The following is a 21509-nucleotide window of genomic DNA, read 5'->3' on the forward strand; positions in this document are numbered from 1 at the left end:
GGAATTCAATGAGCCTTTTCACGGACCACCGGATAATCTTACAGTGTACGCACGCAACGACATGACTGTATAGACCTATAACATAAAATGATAATTAATAAACAAAACATACTGGATCAATGACGTCTATAGTGTTGTCTTGTCATTCATTTATTGACGACAACAAACGATTTGATTTGCAATAAAAGTCATACTTGCAGCTAGAACCTCACGAGTAAGGTCGCTTATTTGATGTAGGTCGTCCTTGCTTCTTGCACATGCTCGTCTTCAAATGGCGCCGCTTCATTTTCATTCAGTTGGTGTTACCTGCGCCATTTTCATTGCTTTGACTATGTACGCTGTCTCAGGTAAGATTTTACTTTCCATTTTTCTGAATCCTGTTTTATCTAAATATCGGAAATTGTTTCTGTAATTTCGCATGATACCTCTTGAAATATTATTTTTTGACAACCTCGCACACAACCACACACCCTTTCAAGTGCAACCTCGCACACACACAATCACCCCCACACACCTTGTATATTTCAGACAGAGAAGAACTTGCGGGCACCTGGGGTCCGTTTGATGATAATTGTTGGCATTTACATTTTGTCATTTTCTAACAGTTACCATGGAGACAGCATGGACCTATTAGGTCCATGGTAAAAGCCAGACTCGCGTTTCTCAGCCACTGAGACTGCCCCATCCTGAAGAGATGCACTTAAAGTTAGGCTATTTTTTATATGTTTATTTATTCACTCATTTATTTATTTATGTACGTATTTATTTATTTATTTATATATATATTTATTTATTTATTATCTATGTATTTATTCATTTACTTACTGTTTTTTTTTTTGGGGGGGGGGGTGAGGAGGGGGTGTAAAAAATCAAACCAACATTTCTTTGCCCCCTCCCTCTCTCTGATGTATCCATCATTACACGAGGCGACACACCCCTGAGAGGACGGACCTGAAGTTAAAGCATGGGATAAGGCACTCCCAAAGGTTTCCGTGGGGTGCTCCGTGTACACTGTAAAAATGCTGTTTAAAATTTTAAGAACTTTGTTTAAGCCCATCACTCTAACAATAAATAGTTTAAACAAATTGTTCAAAAAGTTTAAACAATTACAGTTTAAACAACATGTTGTTAGAGTTCCGGGTTAGAGTTACAGACTTAAACAATGTGCTATTTTTTACTGTGTATTTTGCTCCATTGGCAGCACCCCCATGTATTCTGAAGGACGTGTAAAGATTGAAATATGTAAACAAAAATTACCTTGAGTTTGTAGTGAAAGCTTTTTTTTTGCTTTTCCAATTTATCTGGATCAATTTGATCTCCATTTTGTAGTGAAAACCTTTGTCTTTTTTTCCTTTTTTTTTTTGGCTTGTCAAATTTACATCAGCACCCCAGTGATAAATTTTTTTCTACAGGGTCTTGAATCGTCTCTTCTCTATCATTTCACTTCTGACTACAGTAAACGGGATCCCGCTTCCCCGCGATGGCGCCCTTACTGATCAAATTGACGTACAAAATCGCATTACCACTGCCTTCGACAGCATTCTGAGTCTTCTCTCCAAAGGTGGGGATTATCATGATTATCCTCCGTTTCCATCCAACGGGTCATTCAATCGTCACATGGCGTGCCGGGGGTGCAAGCAGATTCTAGCTGATGTTCGGTTTGCACTCCTTATAGAGCAGGGTTCGGTAAGTAGGCCTTCACCCACGGGGGGTGAGGGATGTATGTCCGGGGGGGGCAGTCAAATGTATTGCTGTACACACGCGAGGCCAAATTCTTTCCAAACACCCCCTAAACGAGTTTTTCTCTGTGTGCAAAATAACCCCCTAAACAAGTTTTTCGCGGGCTTTATTTACACAATTTGGCCCCTAAACCAGAATATGACCCCGGAGAAAAAGCTTGGGGGAAAAAACATACCCTAAACACGTTTGGCTAGGCTTAAAAAAAAGCTTTGGAAAAAACATACCCTAAAAACGTTTGACCCTGCTATTGACCATTGACCAGTCTTTCAAAACTACCCCCTTTTTTTAACGAGTGCACGCGCGACCCGCGTCCAAAACTGTAAAAACTTTTTTTTTGGTCACGCGTATGTGTACAGCAATATATTTGACTGCCTCCCGGGATTTATGTATCCCCAGGGGCAGAGCTAATACGGAGGGGGGGTAGGGGGCAATCATCCCCTGTTATATTTGAAGCACTGACATAAATCTACAAAATGGGAAGAAAGAGGGGGAAAACCCATGGACAAGAAATGGCTTGGTAGTGTTTTTTTCTACTTTATGTAATCCTAATTTAGGAAAGTAGAGAAAATGGTTACCTTTGTATCGCCTTGCCCCCTTCTTACGTCATAATACCTTGGTGTCGTCCCTATGTAATGTCTGGTGCTTGCATAAAAATAAAATACAAAATCAAACAGCAAGAATAACAGAAGTACGTGTAACATCCTTCCAGCACCAAAAACGTGTACGCTTGGGTGATATGCGAAATGGCGTGTCGTATGTCACGACATAGGGGGTGTGGGTACGATGAAGAATGTGGGCTATATATTGAGCGCACGAAGCGAAGACCTATTCATTGGTTTCGGCTTTTGGCCTAGCTTCCATCAATTTCGAGAAAGAACATTGTTTTCAGGGCCCCCTGGAAAACAGTGCATGACTATTGACGGGGCTACCCTGACGGTATGAATAAAACGAAATAAATAAATAAATAAATACATAAATAAATAAATAGTTGTATCTTGACATTATACCTGACTCCAATTCGATGCCAGCTTTTGAATAACGAGGGCATTTGATACACCCCCCCAAAAAAGGCCATTTTAATTGAGGGATATCATTGGGGAGGTGAGATCAAGATTTTGCCGACAAACTTTTCTCAACCTCCCCCTTCCCTTTCTTTCTTCCTTTTTTTTCTTCTTCTCCTTTCTTTTTTTCTTCTTCATCTTCTTCTTCTTTCCCCTTCGTCTTCTTATTCTTCTTTTCTCTCTTCCTTTCTATATCAGTCTGTCACCAATACTTATTTCATTATCATTATTTTCAATCATAGATAGCATCGTATTTCACGGACCAATGCTTGTTAATATTTCCTAACAAGACACTGGACACTAATGACTGTATTCTTCTGATCGGGACTTATATCAGCAACTTGTTTCGAACCGTTTACCAATCTCTGGTAAGTTTTTAAAAAGTTTATATAATCACTTATGATAAGCATGATAAGGGTTTTGATGATCTCCTAACTATACAATGATTGCCAACAATCGGATGCGGATACTTTTTATAAGAATTTTAACCAGATAGTTCAATCTTGTCCTGATCTGTAAAGAATATTGTGAAAGGGCGGGGGGGGGGTGCAGGGATGGGTGGAGGGCAGGTTTCGGGACCGTGACAGGTTAGGATGTCTTACGAAGTATTCTTTTTTCATTGTTTATTTTCATATTATTTTGGTAAATGTCAAGTATCTTACTTGGATTTATAATCATTATTTTGTTTGTCATGTACAGTATCTTTTGTTATATGAACAAAGCGGAGTGGGCTTATCCAGCCATTTCGCTATACCTTTGATTTTATTATGTACCTACCTTTACCACGTATTGTTTTTTTTTAAATATAATGATATGGAAAATAAATACCAATACCACCATCCCTTTAGTTATACGCCACTGTCACTTTTAAGCTCGGCTCACACTACACGATCTGGACTGTCAAAAGACACGATTTTCGAACAAACCGCATTTTTCATTCAATATGAAAGTTCCAAGAAGTAAAAATATTTCATTTAAAGTTCGGCATTATGTAACATCTCAGTCACATTTGCTCTACGGTGACCGTACGGCGAGTCGAAAACAGCCGTTTATTTATTTTTTACCAGCTTCATGGTTTGAATAAAATTTATAAAACGGATTTTCGATTCGCCGTATCGCCGTCGAGCAATGTGACTGAGGTATATTAAACTTGGGATTCTGCTTTGCTGCAAGCCTTGTAGTCGGAGTAAAGTCCAAATCGGTTTCAAGTCACAGCCGATGATGGCGTCATTACGATTTGGAATCGACCTTGCTCTGACTTATTCATACAAGTAGGTTCGAAATAAACTAGAATTTCAATTTTATTAAAAAAAATTATACCACTTCTGGGAACTTTGATCGTTAAGATTATAATGTTGGAATGTTCATAATTATCATTACAATTTCTTAAAAATCGGATAGTAACAATGCGCTAAATAGCTTCAGTCATTATCGCACACAACATATACACATCCTCCACTCCCTGTGGAGTATAAGTATTTCAGTCAGTCGCCAGTGAGGCGCACACAATACTGGCAAAGCTTCGATGACTTTCGAATTCTGTAAGGAACCCATTTAGCATCTGGGTGGATAGTGGAAAAGTGTGGATTGACGCCATGCCAAAGGACGCTATGGTGGGATTCTGAACCACAACATCACACCTTTTTCCGTGACTAAGCACACGGGTCGTGTGGTCCAGTGGTTATAGCATTGGACTCATAATCGCAAGGTTGTGAGTTCGAATCCCAACTCTGCCATTGTCTCCACTTTGATAAAAAGGCCCGAGAGCGATATCTGTCGTCTATAACGTCAGCCACTATGACTGATTAACCTAGACGTAAAATGTTTCCTAGGTAATTGGTTATATACCACCTTGGCGTGTACCAGCAAAATGCTGTCCTGTCGAGTTCCTACGGGAGTTACCATAAACAGAAACAGAAAATCAAATTAACAATACAAATATGATGCTATTTATGTTGCTATGTTGCTATTTTCTTTATATATGATTTAATTTGAAGATAAATCGTTTTGTGGTTTCAGGATCAGATTCGTATCTGTCAAAACTTCCTTCACTTGTGCCCTGCTTACGGAGAGGATAACTATGTTACAACAGAAAATGAAATACCGGGTAAGTACCGCAGTTAAGACACTAGTTACAGGGCGGATCCTGAGGGGGCGGCAGCTAGTTGATGCGAATCCACGCTAGCGATCTCTGTACGCACCCATTTAGGAACATGGCATATCTCCATCTTCAGGTCTTTCATGAGATTAGTAATAATACTTGCTTATATAACGTTTAACACTTACTTTTTCAGAAGTCTCTATAAGCGCTCCCGAACATGTCTAAAGCAGCATAATTACCTTGGCTTTTAGCAGAGCAGCTGTGGCGTGGAATCGAACAAGCGTTCCTCAGATTGAGAGACGAGAGACATAACCACTAGACCACTATATAGACCCCCAATTATTCTGACTTAATGGCATCTAGTTTTCCTTGATCGAACAAGCAGTCTTGTTCGAGCTTCAAGCCGGAAGATGCATTTTGTATTTAGTCCGTAGTTGAATCTAGGACGGTACTTAAGTATAAGAATTTGAAATTCGAAAAGAAGAAAGAAAAGAGGAAAAAATAAAGAAAATAAGCAGAGCTCTATTTTTGCAAAGATAATTGTGGGAAGAATACAATTTATAAAGTTAGACAAGATATAACCAGCAGGCATTCGTTTACTGATCTAAGTATTTCTTCAGTAAATCGGTCTTTATGTTAACTTGTATCTAAAAACACTAAGGCTAACTGATTGCTTCAATGAAGAAGGAAGGGAGTTCCATAATTTGGCCCTGTATAAACAAATGTATTTAGCCGAAAACTAGTTTTGACCAATGGCAAGTGGAGAAAAGAAACTTGTCTTGTATAGTAAGAATGGATTTGGCCATTTCTAACACATTATGAAGCAAGGGCTAGTGGAAGTTCTCTTTTATTTAACTGATACATAATGCAACCGAGGTTGAGATCAAATATGTCATGTAAATTAAGGAACTTGTTTTCATAAAACAAAATATTAGTGTGAGATCGTGAACTTACTCCACCTGACACTTGACAGGTATTTGGTAATATATTAGAGGGTATGGAATTGGGCAAGTGCTTGAATACCAATACATTCGCCCTCGCTTCCGTCGATTCCATCTATCACTCCCCCCTCCCTTCACTCACTCTGGCCCTATATTTTCTCTCTTAGTACTTCCTTCTTTTCTTTTACCGTCATTTACCCCTCCCCCTCTCCATCACACATGTTTATCATCCCCTCTCTTTCTTTTAACTCAAGTTTCTTTTCTCACTTTCTTTAGATCTCATGAAAACACATTCCCATTTTATATATTTCCCCACTTCATTTTCATTCTTTTTTTAAACCAATGATTTCATATTTTACAATATCAAGCGTATGCCTTATATTAGAAATCGTGAATGAAGTAAATTTGAATTGAATTGAGAAAAAGGGAACTGATCTGGAAGGCCATTCCACAGGCAATCATGTAACCATGGTAACGAGGTAAGATCACGTGATGTGTCACGTCAATGGACCCACCTGAATGAACGATGGATGTTGTTATCTCTCTAAAAAAAATATCACATCGCATATTTCTCAACGATAACAAAGCGAAACGGAAACTCTCACAGGAACGACGACAAGATTCGCTGTGATTTTGTATTTTATCCACAAGAACATATACCGCTATGAATGTGAAAATACTGGATTAGGAAAAAAAGGGTTAAGGTTTTTCATTTCAATTTTTCAACAGCAGCAATCAAATGGGAAATTACTACACCGTTAACGGCATAACATTGTTCTTACATAAAAATCTTGTAATCTCGACTCGAAAGTCTTTCGATCGCGCCCAGAAAATGACGGGATTCGCAATTAGTTTGGCGTTTAAAGATAGAAAAGTGATTCTCTCAATCAGCACTGGGAGTTTTATGTACGTCAAAAATCCAAGACAAAAGCCCGGGATCCAGAATGCAACAGATGTAATGAATATAAATACAAAGGTTATCAACAAGCGGCGATTCTCTTTCAAACGGCTGTCGTCCAGTTCCTTACCGCCTCGCAACGGTCGTGACCGCGTCAGACCTCGGTAAATTAGCGCGTAGGAGAGCCCCGTCAGTGCAAAAACCACGAGAACAAAGAGCATTACCAACAGGGTACCGTCTTCCGCCACGCCGAAAATATGAGTGCAGGAGCCAGCCAACCAGGGCAGTATACAGGCGAAGATACAGCGAGGTGTAGTCACAAGATTTCTGACTCCGAAGGGGTCTATCCGAACGGTCACGAAGCGGTAGACTGCAACGAGTAGAATGTTGAGACTCGCTGCAACTGTGCCTGCTGTCCAGGTTATGTAGATCTCACGAGGTATCTGTAATGAAAAGTACAAATTTGTGGAGATAGATCTACCAGTCCATTTTTTTTTTTGGGGGGGGGGGCCTTCAATCTCTTAAAACTCAATTATCCCTAGGAGAAACTTATGTAGATTCCGTTTACATATTTAGAATTGCAATAAGCTGATAAGTCTTTTAAAAGAATACTGTATGTCACAGCAATGTTGATGTTCTTTTCTAACGGAACTAAACAATATATTTGCCTGTGTTCACGACATTTGTCCTTTGTCTTGATTCTTATTTTGAGTCTTACCAAGCCGAGACAAAGATTCCTGCCTATATGCAGACATAGTTATAACTGGTCAGTTACAAAAAGGAAACATACTTTGGTAATGATAATTACTTTTCGCTGCCTCTGGTCGGATAATAGGAGCAGACACATTGCTCATTTTTACAACTGTGACACATCATAAAATATGAATATTACAACTGATTTCAATTTTGGTATACTGATGTTGGAAGTTCATGGTAATTTGTAAAATTTTTATTTGAAAGTTTTTTTTCTCTCATATTTTGCAACTGTTATACAATATAATTAAAATTTCAGGATACAACAGGACTTTGATATATACCTCATCATTATGCTAACTATTCATATTTTGTGATTGAATAAAAAAAGGGAAATATTCTCAATTATCAAAGATCAAAGACTGCAGTGCACCTCTGACTTTTTCAATACTTCTCTTTAGATAGGAAACCACGTGAATTAATTTACCGCTCGTTGTGACTCTATGCTTGAAAACTTCTTGGTCATGCCGGCATTCAATATCACGTTCATCCCACCCAATAGAAAAAAGGCGCTCTTAATATCCTAAATATTCCACCCTTTTAGAAAAAAACCCAAAACAACAAATGCATTATGGTATTACTTACTAGTCCATCCTTCACTCCCAAAACAGACTTTATAGCGAGCACGATGAAGGCAGTAAACATATCAATAATTGCCATATTAATTGTAAATATGTTATGCTGTTTTCTTAGTTTGGCTGAGCAGACAACAGCTAGAAGGATAGAACTATTGAAAAACATTGAAATGGCGGCCACTAACACATTGCATATCATGATTGCATGAAGTTCATTGGTAAAATCGTTCGACAGAGTGATATTAGCCATCATGATGTTAAATGTCGTGAAGGGTTGGAGTATCACAGAGTTTTGCACGAATTCGGTTTGAATGCGATGTAAAATCTCCTTTCTTTAACCATGAAGCCAGTGCTAGAATTTCGTTCCTTCTTTTTTCAAATGCAAGAGTCAGTCTCGCTCATAAAAGTTCCGATGTGAAGGCCTAATGCAGAAATAATATTTTCAGACAGAATATGAAGTTTAACACAGCCGCCGCACAACCATCTCAATAAAATGAATCCTTCGTGCGGGGATGAAGTCATTATAATCATCTTACTTGGAAACATTATAAGTATACTATCCATTATAGATGAACAATTAACAAAAGGGGAAGGCACTGGTAATGTAGTAACGAGTTTAATAACTGCTTTAATTTACCCTGTCCATCATATGTCCATATCTCAATTTCGTTTTGATGATATGACACAGAAATTGATATGGCGTCAAATAAAAAAGCATATGATGTGAAATTAAAAATGATATGATGTCAAATAAAATATCAATTTACTTTTGACATGTTAAACGAGTTGTATACTCCCTCGTCTCATGTCTGGCTTTATTGGACTAGCGACTTTTAATCAGAGCGTGGTGTTTGTCTTGGGGTTTAGTATTCCTTTTAGTCGATGTCATTGGTGACCTACCTAGGCGTGCTAAATAAAAGTGGTCATGCTAAAATTACCCCCCCCCCAAAAAAAAAAAAAGAAACATCGATGATTTATGTATACAATCTAAAAAATGAAATGTTATATCAACATTTGAAAGGCTGGAGGAGTGACAACCTTTTTCTAAATGTTGCATTTACCACTTTCCATGGTCGGACCAGCTCTTAAAATGTTGGATTCAGCTTCATGCGAAGGTGGAAATAACATTTGAAAAAGGTTGTTACTCCTTCATCTTTTAAAGGTCAAAGTCCATCCAAGAAAAATGTTGATTTGAATAGAAAGATAAAAATCAAACAAGCATAATGCTGACAATTTCATCAAAATCGGATGTAAAATAAGAAAGTTATGACATTTTAAATTTTGCTTATATTGCACAAAACAGTGATATGCACAACTCAAATGAGACAGTCGATGATGTTCCTCACTCACTATTTTGCTTTTTTATTGTTTTTATTATACAATATTTCATTTTTTTATGGATTTGACAATAATGACCAACTTGACTGAATCATATGTTATCAAACTTCAGAAGCGGATCTAGAGGGGGGGTTGGGGGGGTTGCAACCCCCCCCCAAAAAAAAATCCGGGGACCATTTTTTTAAATCTTATCTTTTTTTTAAACTTGTAATTTTATTTTATTCTATTTCTATGTATTTATTTCATTTATTATTATTATTATTATTATTATTATTATTATTATTTCTTTTTGGGGGAGGGGGGGGGTTGGGCATTTTCACACACAGATTTTCAAAATTTTTCCCTACTGTGGGAGGGGGGACACCCCCCTCCCACACCCTCCCCCCTCGCTCGCTCCGCTCGCTTGGACTCGGTCGCTACGCTCCCTCGCATACCACCCCAACCCCCCCCCCTTTATAAAAAGCTGGATCCGCCCCTGAACTTATTCCACATGATCAGGGAGGAATTTATCGTTGTTTAACTTGACAATGAGGAGAAAAACAGAATATTCCGTATTTCATGTAATAAAATACAAAATAAATAGTGAGTGGATGACGTCATCACTCTCCTCATTTGCATAACCACCAGGATGTGCATATAATAACTGTTTTGTTAAATTAAGCAAAACTTTGAAATGTCATAAACTTTCTTATTATACATCCGATTTTGATGAAATTTTCCGTGTTATGCTAGGTGGATTTTTCTCTTTTTATTCAAATCAACTTTTTGTTGGATAGGACTTGTCCTTTAACCCTAAGAAGACTGGGGGGGGGGGGGGCTGATTCAGCCCCCCCCCCCCACCTCGAAAATTTTCGCGATAAATCCGCCGCGCGAATTTTTTTTTACCGCGTCGCTCACTGACTTTTTACATTCAAGTCTCGCACAACTTTTGAGACCAAATTTGCGACCCCCGGGTAAGCGTTTCCGAAATTATGCAACATTTCGTAAGTGCATGCAGACCCAAAATTGCACCAAAACGTGAATTTGTGTACAAATCCAATGCAAATAGTGTTTTTAGCCAAAATTCATAAATGTATCATTATTTTTCCTTTTACTGATTGAAATCTATTAATTCCATCTTATTTATGGTCAACATATAGTCCCCGACAATTTCCATTGAAAAAAAAAGCAAAAACAGAAAGTCGAAAAACAAAGAAATACATAAGAAATTTAGAAAACAATAAAATACATAAGAAAATAAATATGATTTTGATTTTTTTTTATACATTTGATCAGATTCATATAAAGTGTCTGTGTACCAAAAATTAGCATTTTAGGGGCATTATTTAGTTAATTAAAGCAAAATATTTATTTTACGCATAAATTAGCATAATTAATTAGCAATGAGAATTTTCGAAGAATTCGAACTTGTAGTTCTGTAGATTATGCCATGGGTATCGCGCGTGCCAAGTTTCGTCGCGATCGCGCGATCGACGGCCGAGATCATAAGGGGGGGGGGCGCTGAATCAGCCCCCCCCGTCTTCTTTGGCATTGAAATAGCCCAGTCTATTTAAGGTTAATGTACCAATATCGTTCACACTGACTTTGGTTAAAAACAACAATTCTCATTTAAGACCGTACATAGCCCATAATCGCGTCGATTTATAACATACATATAGTTCATATATTTTGATGGATTATTTTTTTTTCACAGAATCATCATCGATGATGATGATGGGGACTTGTAAAGCGCCGATATCTGCTAATAGGTGCTCATGGCGCTTGGTCAAGAATAGGAAGTCTCACCAAGGAGGTGATACCTCCTTGGTTGCACGATGGTAATAGTAATTGGACATTGTGAAGAGTAAATAAAATAGATCATGCTCTAATCACTTCACATAATGTTTAGTTAATGTTAGGGCCCATGGAAGTATGGGGGGGGGGGTATGAGGACGTTAGAACCCCAACTTTTTTCAGTAAGAGTAATTTGCTGAATACTAACTAATGTGCCGTTTTTTGCAAATATTGCATCCAAAAAATTTGATTTCACTTACCCCCCAACTCTTGTGACATATTTTCTTTGCTACAGCCGTTCATTTTTATCTAACTTTCTTTACATCTTACCATAACTTACAAGCGAGAATCCGGGGCGAGGATATAGTCTGATGGCTGTTTCATAAAGCTGTTCCTAAAGTTATGAACAACTTTAAATTTTCTCCCTACTGGAATAGTCATGTTCTCCGTTGCTAGGTCAGCTACATAGGGATATAACATTGAGCAAAAGGTCACCATCAGTCATGCATAGAGTCATGATAGCTTATACCTTAGTCATGGTCACACGGGCCTAACTACAACTGGCAGGCAAAGGATATTCATTCGAGCCAACCCATTGCTCAATTTTGCAATTTGATATTGCTGATTGACAAAAATGAATGATTATGATTGACAATCTAACACTGATTCTAGGGAGGGTACCTACTGAACTTCCTTTTTCCAAATTGGAAAGATATATCACCACTTTGGAACTATTTTTTTACTGGCGGAAGAATTAGGGCCATTTTACTCTCTCAAGTGATGAATTTGATCCTGTCAGGTGTAGTCTTCATAAATGCCGATTTATTTTTATAATGAGCCGGTCGAGGTACCCTTTTCTGGTCAGATATGAAATCTTAGACATATATCCTGTCCACTGGTATAGTAAACATTCAACCCTCGAATTTCCTCCTTATTTTTTATGATATTTTTTAAAGTGCCACTTTAACACACGAGTCTATATGGGAAATGAATTAGGCCTGTGATACCTCATATTTCCTCTACATGATTAGGGCGGTCGTACGGCGAGTTGAAAACAGCCGTTTTAACATTTTTGGTACCAGCTACACATAGGTGGTTTGAATAAAAATGAATAAAACGGCTGGTTTCGACTCACCGTACGGCCGCTGTAGGGGAAATGTGACTGAGGTATTAAGAACCTACCTGGTCATGTCACCACACAGGATGTAATTGAGTAGCATAAGGTCAAAACATCCGCCGGAACTGGGTTAACCTTTTTATACAAGGGTTCGATATGTATCTATCCATAAATACTGTACATTTTATAGACGAGCTGGATTTAAAATGGCGAGGTTTATCATTCTATTTGGTGTATCAACGGTTCTCTTGCTCTCTGTGATGTTAGGTGAGATTTATTAAAGAGTCATATTAAAGCTGTTTATTATATTATTATTTATTTTCGTTTATTTTCGTTTATGAATAATAATTATGAGGTGGCTAGGGCATGTAGGGGTTGCAATGCCTAAACAAGGACACTGGCAGACTCCTTCTTGCCTATACGGGCTCTATAGACCAGTTCGCAGTTACTTCATGGACAATTTTGGTCAAATGAACTTTCATTTCTTTCATTATGATAGGCAGATTTCAAAGCAAGATATTACGAAAGCTTGCCTTACATAGCAGGATGAAGAAATTGAATAGACTAGGTGACTAGAATAGCACACCAATTAACACTTTATGAAGGTATTTGTTGCATTCCTACTTTGAGTGCATATCATAGCATGTTGCACAATGTACTTGGCAAACTGAAATACCAGTCGTTCGTGGACGCATTGTTGTTTTTTGTGGATGTAAATGAAAACCACAATTCAAAAGAATATATGAATAATCAAGACATCAAAGTTGGTGCTTATCTCATTAGATTTTAAACCACCATGTCACGTTAGTACAAATGACCTTCCTCTGATCATGCGTAGAATCTTTTGATCATGCGCAGAAAGGAACTACGAACTGGCTTATTATACAAAACTATGATCAGTCACACTGGCTGAACTATCTTCTGACCGATAAACAGATAAAGGTGATTGTAGTTCAACCGATGCAAGTACATTGCGATGCATCTGTGTTTTGTAGTCTGCTCCCATTGGTGTTCCTAAGGCATTGACGTTGGTAGTAACTTTGCCATCAATGGAAGCAACCAATCAAGCTGATTGATTCTTTTTGTGTCCATGTTATACTTGTCAAAGATGGTAGAATTTATAAGCTACTTTTACAACAGGACAACTAACAATTTTTTTTGTACTGGACATGCTGGAGGTGCTGATGTAAGTTTGAAAAGCAAAAAAAAAAGTTTTCACTATATATAGCGCTTTTCCCAGAACGGCTCAAAGCGCTTTACATCATATTTATTACCCCGGTCATTGGATTCATTTCAATCCCGCACAAAAAGTGCACAATTTCCACTCCCTGGGGAGCATTCCTTGCTTTCATCGCAGCCTCATAATGGCGCTGGCAAATTCAAACATACAATAACTTTCGCATCCTACCGGGTACCCATTTAGCACCTGGGTCGAGAGTGGCAGTGTGGTCTAACGCCTTGCCAAAGGACACTAGACCGCGGTGGGAATCGAACACACGACCCTCTATTTACAAGGCGAGAGTCAGACCAATACACCACGGCTCATATCCGAAATGGATGTGAAAATTATCCCCAAAATTTTTAAAGCAAAAAAAGTAGGTTTTAAAAAAAATGGAGGTCAAATTGGTCCCGAAAATTTTGAAAAGCAAAAAAAAAAAAAAAAAAAAGGGGGGGGGGGGTTTCTACACCATGAAGGCTATTTTGGTTACATTTTTTACACACCTTCCAGAATACCTAAGGGTGCTGCCTATGGAGAATGATACACGCAGCACCCCAAGGAAGCACCCCGCTTCCCAGGACCATGGTTTACAATTTCGATATACATGGCCATTTCCTCACTTCTAGTTGTTGGCACGTTGGTTCATAATCTTCAAATTTGAAATAAGTCACCATAATTACACAAATTGAGTATAAGGTCAGTGGCATCGATCCATGTTTCGGATTGAGGGACAAGGGGGAATACCAAATTTGCCCAAAATAAATTATATTATCCTTTGTATTTAGTGGAGGGCTATCCAGTAGGAGAAGATCGCCGATCGACCTTATTCAACAACACCATGAGTCGTATCTTCAACGAAACCAGGAACGAGATAGGCTCATTCGATGGAATCATCAACTGGCACGTAGCTTGTCGTGCATGTAAGCAGTTCATCATCGATGCCCGATTCGCAATGATCATCGAGAAAACTTCAGTAAGTAACTTCACTCTGCGTGTTAACAAAGACGGTGCCAGATTATTTTGATGGGGGGGGGGGGTAGGCGAACTAAACAAGGCGAACACCATACACTGCATACTTTTATCTATCGAATCTATGCTTAAATGCAGATATCCGTTTTACATACTCTCTCTTTTTTCCTTTTCAACACCTTAAAAAATCATATGGGGAGGTCGCTACCTGCCCCCCTGAGGTGCCGTCCCTGATTGAAAACAAAAATTCTCAGTGTGTCGACTGATATAAAGGAAACTTCGTTTGTTTAAAAGGTGTGTTCAAGGGATATAAACTTCATAGTTTATAGCTCGATAACATTAAACTTCTCATGTCAAACATTCATGAAAGTTGGGTCCCTAATTATGGTGCAGTCACATGCGGTGAGTTGAAAACAGCCGTTTTAACATTTTTGTACATATAGGTGGTTTGAATACAAATGCATAAAACGGATGTTTTCGACTCGCCGTAGGGCCGCCTTAGGGGAAATGTGACTGCAACATTATTATTGACACACGCCGTATAGGCCTAATTGATACAGAAATGATATTTTCTATATCATTGTTTTTTTTTCTCATAGATATCTACTTTTTTCACTGATAAGTGCAAAGATGTGTTCTCTGACAAGACTGACATTCATGATTGCAACCTGGTGATTGAGCAAAAGGTGGATAAGATCTATTCGGACATCTTAAATAGGCTGGTATGTCAATACCTCTTAAAACACATTCACCTAATTGTATTTATTTCTTTTTTTCTCCACGTAATGCCTCTAAATACTTGGACTGACCCCTTTCGGATTAGATTCCAAAACAGGTTCTGCTATTACCAATTAGATAAAGGGGTATCACATCTGGAGGTACATTTCATTCATTTCATTTAGCTTTATTTCCACAAATCCGTTATGTTACAAAACTTTGATAACTTAACTGACATAAATAAGCTGAGCAACCATTACACACGTAGACTGTATAAGTATAATTAGCAAGCATTCTTAATCAATACGTATTAATACATGTTTAAGTACATAAAAACGGAAAAGCGGAGGAAACCTTAGAAGCAGAATGCTTGTAGATAAGGTTCCCTTTTTTATACATTACATTTGACATTACTACTTAGTAATAATACATTTAGAACGATGAGCAATAATAGTATTCACAATATCGTCATTTTCATCGGGGGTTATATCATTGGTATTTTTTTAATTCCTCAAGAATATACAAATGATTAAAAATAAATATTAAAATTACCCTCAAAATTATTATCTTTTTAATGTAATTTCTATAAAAAAAATCTTAGTTTGCAGTTTTTATTAAAGCAACGACGCCATTGGAACTTTAACTTTAAGTTTCATGTATAATTTAATATCAAGATTGACGTGTACAAATTAAATCCACACTTTTAAATTCAAGAATGACGTATAAAAGGAAATCCAGGAATTAAATTCACACTTTCTTGCATGATTGTCCTTTCACCATGTTCACATTTGTATTTTTCACTTCCGTTTCCTTTCCCTTCCCTTTCCCTTTTCTCTTTTCGTGCAGAATGCCCAGAAGATATGCCAGGACACGATTCATTTGTGTCCAGCAATGGACGCAGATGATGATATAGTCAATGAAATACCCAACGACATACATGTACTGGAATAGAATCGTTGATCATTTATAATAAGCCAGTTCACGGTTAGCTCATGATCAACTTTTCTCCAATGACCTTTGTGATTTTTCATTAGGATAAGCACTATCATTTTCAAATGTAGATGTTGCGTAAGCTTTACCGGAGTATTCAAATTCTAAGAACAAAAGGCATTGTATAGACCAGAAGTTTGGAAATCTGTTTTATTGTCTGCCTTTGGCACATTTGACTATTGTTTAGGCTACTGTCAAATGCCAGTGATTATGAAGGCTCTATTTATTACTCTTCAGCTTGGATGTGATAAATATTTTGAAAGGAATACATGAATAATCATCAAATCACAAATGCCTATGTCAGTGAATTTGAGAGCCACCTTCATGGTTGTCTCCAATGACCTTTTTCTGCTCGTGCGCAGTTTACAACCGTGAACAGGCTTATTGCAAGTGACTTTGCCAACACATCCGGTTATGCAGGATGTATGCGTCTAATTTTGTACAAGGGTCTGCTGCATTTTATATATTACAAAATAGTGATGTGGATAGCCAATTCAATGATTGGCCGAAGCTTATCACGTGACCAGTCAGATAACATTGACTAATGTCTGGTACTCGTGACCAGGGACCCGTAACACAAAACTTAGCAATGATCGTAGAACATTTTTCTATGAAAATTCCATTGACTACAATGTACAATCAATCGTAAAAGTCAAGCGTACGATCAATCGTTAACCTTTGTGTTACGGGCCCCAGTTCTGGTTTTTAGAGAGGATGATTTATCAATAAGAATCTGCATCACTCTTTTATAAAACACACAATCACATCATTTATCTCCGGGATTTGAATAATTACAAACACTTTTTGCCTTAAAACAGGACAAAGGCGCGTTAGAATTCTTTTAAAAGTATCTCTTGCAGTTGGTAATTATTAGTTTTCTTCTATAAGGTATACCATTGATGACAAATTTAATAGCAATGGTAGCTATACCATGGTAATTTTGATTAATAACCATTCATTATCAAGTATTATATGAAAGTTTCAATTGAATATTAACCCTAACTAGGCAGACGCCCTCCCTCAACATTTGGCATGCTTGGAATGGAATCGTCATGATCGTACTTGGTCTCAAAACATTCGGGACGATCGCACCGTCAATGGCCAAGATCATGATGAGGGAGGGGGGGGGGGTTGATAGGACACTCCTCGGCTTTTTAAGCTACCAGAAAACCTCGGTCTTCTTAGGATTAAAATTACAAGAAATGGTAAGTTCCGGAATGGGGGTCTTGTGACTCCTTCCATTTTAGTTTTGGTTAAGGTCGTGTGTTTTTGTAAAGTCACATTTTTCATACCTGGTGTTGTTTTTGAGCCTATATTTATGTCCAACAAGTGGAATGGGGGGTGGGGCTAAAGTTGTGCCTAACAAAATATTTGTATCTATGTGATGATTATAATATGATAATGATGGCATATCCTTTGCGGAATGAGTTATCAAAGTAACAACAAAAAACAAAATGCCAAGAAAAACAACGACCAAAAAAAAAACCACGAAAAAGATCAGGATTATTTACAATATTAGTATTTTTATTTTGTAAATAAACAATATACATGCATATAGGTAGAAATATATAAGTATACAGATTGAATCACAAGGAAAAGAAGAAAAAATGCATGACGATCGATCAGCAAAGCATCCTCTGTTTTTTTTTTCTTCATACATTCTCACTCTGCCTTTACACGAAAGAAGGTAGATCTTTGAAAAACCTCAATGCAAGTCTCTACAGTATCATTTATCGTAAAAGTAAGAAGGAAAATCATTTTCGTTGCCATTAAATGTGTTTAACGTTCACCGTCATCCAAAGCGGCATTTCAAACTCATGGGGTAAATTACCATTATTTCTAAATCCTTGAATTTATCTCTTAAAAATCACGTTTTACAAAAGGAGTGAATAAAAGGATACAGGAATTGAGAGATGTTGCCGTTTAGTTTATAATGAGTTCAATTGTTTAAAGATTAGCTTTATCTACAAATTCAATGACTTTTTATAAAGAGTTCATCTGGATTTAAGGAATAGGGAATAGAATATAGCCATATTATATGGTTTAGAATTTGGGTTAGGATAAAAATTGGATTTGAATGAACAACTTGGCTTGTGATAGAATTGGACCTTTGGAAATCAGTATCTAAATCATCCAAGTTTGAATCTGCAATTTCATCTAAGAGCCGACATTTCTTCAAATACATAAGGCATTTTCGTCTCAAATTGTTTTGCCTGATAATTTACAATTTCATTTTGTACCAATCGCCAATAAACATTACATTTCGTTTATCGTTGTATATCATGTTTATGTATCTTATTGAGTGTTAATATGCAATTAAAATGGAAACAAAATACAGAAATTATTATTTTTTTATTCTTGATTGTTTGCCTATGCCTGAGCAAGAGCGAAGAATATTTCTATTTCAGAAATGCACACCATAATTTTAGGCAATTATTGAAAACAGAAATTACCTTGCCCAAAGTAGGGCTCCAATAACAAGTATTAAAAACCATATCACATAGGTCTACTGTTATCACTTATCAACGTTACTGTCTGAGAAAAGAATACACAGGTACGTTCATTCGACTATTCGTACTTCAGTTGTATCGAAAACGTCGAAAGATGGCGATAGGCATTTAAAACTTTGAACCAAATTAAACATGTTAAAGTTGAAGTTAGATGGGTCAGACGATGGACGAAAATTTATTCAAACTGGAATATACGCATTTCTTGGGTTTATAGAATGACACGATCGCCGTTGTGGATGCTAAGCTTGCTGCCTTTCTCACATTCTATGGAAGTTTCTCAGGCTTTTCGAGGCAGTAACCGAGACCCTGGCAGGCCACCGTCGGGTTACCCAAGGCTAAATCGCTTCCATCTTGTCGCACGGGACGCAACTCTCTCTCGCACTGCAGGGGGGGGGGGGGGGTAGACAAAATATGACGTGTTAAACAAAATACTAAGTTATATATGGAACTGTCGATGTAATATAAGATATTCTGAAGTCGAAAGGGAGGATAAAGAGCGTGACCTCAGTGACCTCGAAACGAAAGAAAGAAATAAAGAAAGAAACAAAAAAAGAAAGAAATGAAAGAAAGAAAGAAAGAAAGAACAGTATGAAATGGAAATAGATTAAGGGAGTGCATGGAGTACGATTAGGAAGTAAAATAATTTTCTAAAGCGAGATTTAGAAGACAAAATATTAAAATGTAAATAAATCTTCTTGACCTATTCATCATTAATATAATCCGAATGTGACTGGGAGTGGCGATCTCTTTTTTTTGGGGGGGGGGTGGGGGGGGGACTGGAGCGTTTTCCCTCAAAAAATGGGTTTGTATGCGATGGAGCGTATGGTCTGAGAGTATAAAAAAAACTTTGTTTATTTTGAAGAATGATAATTATCATTTCCATCCATAACACTGGTAGTTGCAGCGGGTAGTTCAATATAATTGGATATAAAACCCGTATTAGGGCCCATTTAAAAAAAAGTCATATGATTATAGTACTGGCCAATTGGCAACTATGGAAGCTAGGGGTTTTGTTTGGCTGCCGAGCCTTGTTACCATGGTAATTACCAATATGGCTCCCAAAGTAACCAAAACATCAAGTATTTTATGAAACCGTGCCATAGAACGGTGATACCAGATTTAGGAGTTTGTCAAAATGATGAATTTCTGAAACATGCCCCGGGATAATGATTCAGAATAATGGCATTGTGACTTTTTCCCCTTATTTTTTTTTTTTCAAAATGGATACGTACCATAGTTCGTAGGTTGCCAGGAAGAAGACGACACATATGCTGCAGACCAGATGATTCGTGGGACTGCAGGAAAAAAAAATCAAATATACATTAAAAAATATAACCCACGGCATTAAAAACCCGGGATTTTGTTCTACAACCAGAGATAAACTGATATTTTACTTTCTACGATACCTGTTTTGGATCATAATAATGTGCCATTGTGGACCTTAAGTTAGCTACTGTTAACACACTCATTATGAGCCTTAAATTGTACTATTTACACGTTTTTTGTCTCTCTTTCTTTAATGTACACTCTAAATGCCGACAGTAATACATTTGGCATTTCTTTAAATGTATAAGTTCCATTTTTATCGTCCTCTCCTTCATTAAGACTTCATATATTTGAAGATCCTGAAGACCTTTGCTTTTTTATGCAGGTTCCCTCATATTTCACCATATTTTAAATTGTCTTTGATTTCAAATTGCTGTATTATTTAATTCAGATGAATGCTGCCATGTCTTATCTTTTATACGATGTTATTTCTTCGGATGTTATATTGTTTTTGTATTGTGTTCATAATTATGAGAAATATGTAAAATAAAGTTGATACCGAGTCAATATCAAAGATCTTAAAGTCATTCTCAAATTAATTGTTTGGTTGTTGAGAACAGGTTGACATTATCAAACACATGGTATTCTGAAGTCCCATTTAACTTAGGCCATGGTCTAACTCGGTGTCAAAGTTATGGGAAGCCAAATATTTCAATATTGCATTTGCACTATAATGTATGTTTCCTATCTTTATTTGGTTCTTTGCTCTTGTTTTAAAGATGAAGAGAACTAATTCGGTTATTATACCCAGTTAGTAATGAATGATCCGAGTATCAAATGAGCTGACAAAGTCTGTGAGAGATTTGTGTCACACATGGCGATCCATAGTTGGACCACAACTTTAGACCAGAGTGTTAAATTGGACATGAGGTCAGAATACATGTCATACTCCCTCATCTGAAGCTCAGACCATAATGAACATATTGCATGTTTAAAGTATGATGATATGAAATTAACTATCAAAATAAATATATGCATATCGTTGTGGAGCGTTGTGGCCTAGTGGATTAGTCTCCGGGCTTTGAAACAGAGGGTCGCGGGTTCATATCCCAGCCATGGCGTAATATCCTTCGGCAAGAAATTTATCCACATTGTGCTGCACTCGACCCAGGAGAGGTGAATGCATTTAGGATTTATTAATTGAACGCTTTTGCGTCTATTAATATGGCGGCTCAGCTACAGCCGGGGCAATAATAACCAAGTATCAAAGCGCAGTTGAGTATATGCACACAGTAACTGCACTATATAAATGGACATATTATTATTATTATCGTATTATCATTATGTTATTAATGACTGAAAAGAAATTTGAGCATTTTCCACGAAACTTTCATTCTAAATTTAAGGATTTGAAATAAACTCAGATCGGTTTTGAATAATTACCAGCCGAATATTAAATTTAAACCTTATGGATTTTAATTCAAATGCTAAAATATTTTAATTTGAATATTTTGATATCAAAAAGTTAATCCTTGAGAATA

General features: G+C 37.2%; 2 protein-coding genes across 4 annotated transcripts in view; one reads left to right on the forward strand and one right to left on the reverse strand.

Moving 5' to 3' along the window:
- Positions 1-19286, forward strand: LOC135157467 (uncharacterized). 3 transcript variants are annotated; one of them, XM_064113015.1, is made up of 8 exons: positions 21-347; positions 606-705; positions 1457-1686; positions 3044-3169; positions 4821-4908; positions 14302-14489; positions 15085-15207; positions 16049-19286. In XM_064113015.1, the coding sequence occupies exons 3-8, from the start codon at positions 1618-1620 to the stop codon at positions 16151-16153; spliced, it is 699 nt and encodes a 232-aa protein (XP_063969085.1). In that variant the 5' UTR covers positions 21-347; positions 606-705; positions 1457-1617; the 3' UTR covers positions 16154-19286. The 3 variants fall into 3 exon arrangements, with proteins under 3 accessions (XP_063969084.1, XP_063969085.1, XP_063969083.1); XM_064113014.1 differs by lacking the exon at positions 606-705 and having other exon boundaries at positions 1-347; XM_064113013.1 differs by lacking the exon at positions 21-347 and having other exon boundaries at positions 637-705; positions 1413-1686.
- The window catches only part of LOC135157466 (uncharacterized), a 20504-nt gene continuing 16858 nt past the window's right edge, over positions 17864-21509 (reverse strand). Inside the window, exons 18-19 of the mRNA XM_064113012.1 lie at positions 19935-19997; positions 17864-19083 (exon numbers count right to left, since the gene is read on the reverse strand). Of these exons, the coding sequence (XP_063969082.1) occupies positions 18967-19083; positions 19935-19997 (180 nt within the window). The 3' untranslated portion in view covers positions 17864-18966. The remainder of the gene's footprint in view (positions 19084-19934; positions 19998-21509) is intronic.

Source organism: Lytechinus pictus, chromosome 18, assembly GCF_037042905.1.
Source record: "Lytechinus pictus isolate F3 Inbred chromosome 18, Lp3.0, whole genome shotgun sequence".
NCBI lineage: Eukaryota > Metazoa > Echinodermata > Echinoidea > Temnopleuroida > Toxopneustidae > Lytechinus > Lytechinus pictus.

Bases quoted from the DNA above. Each gene is read 5' to 3' on its own strand.
- LOC135157467 (XM_064113014.1), top strand. From the start codon at position 272: ATGGCGCCGCTTCATTTTCATTCAGTTGGTGTTACCTGCGCCATTTTC. The intron at 14,490-15,084 runs GTAAGTAACTTC...TTTTTCTCATAG, and splicing joins TGATCATCGAGAAAACTTCA to ATATCTACTTTTTTCACTGA. The intron at 15,208-16,048 runs GTATGTCAATAC...CTTTTCGTGCAG, and splicing joins CGGACATCTTAAATAGGCTG to AATGCCCAGAAGATATGCCA.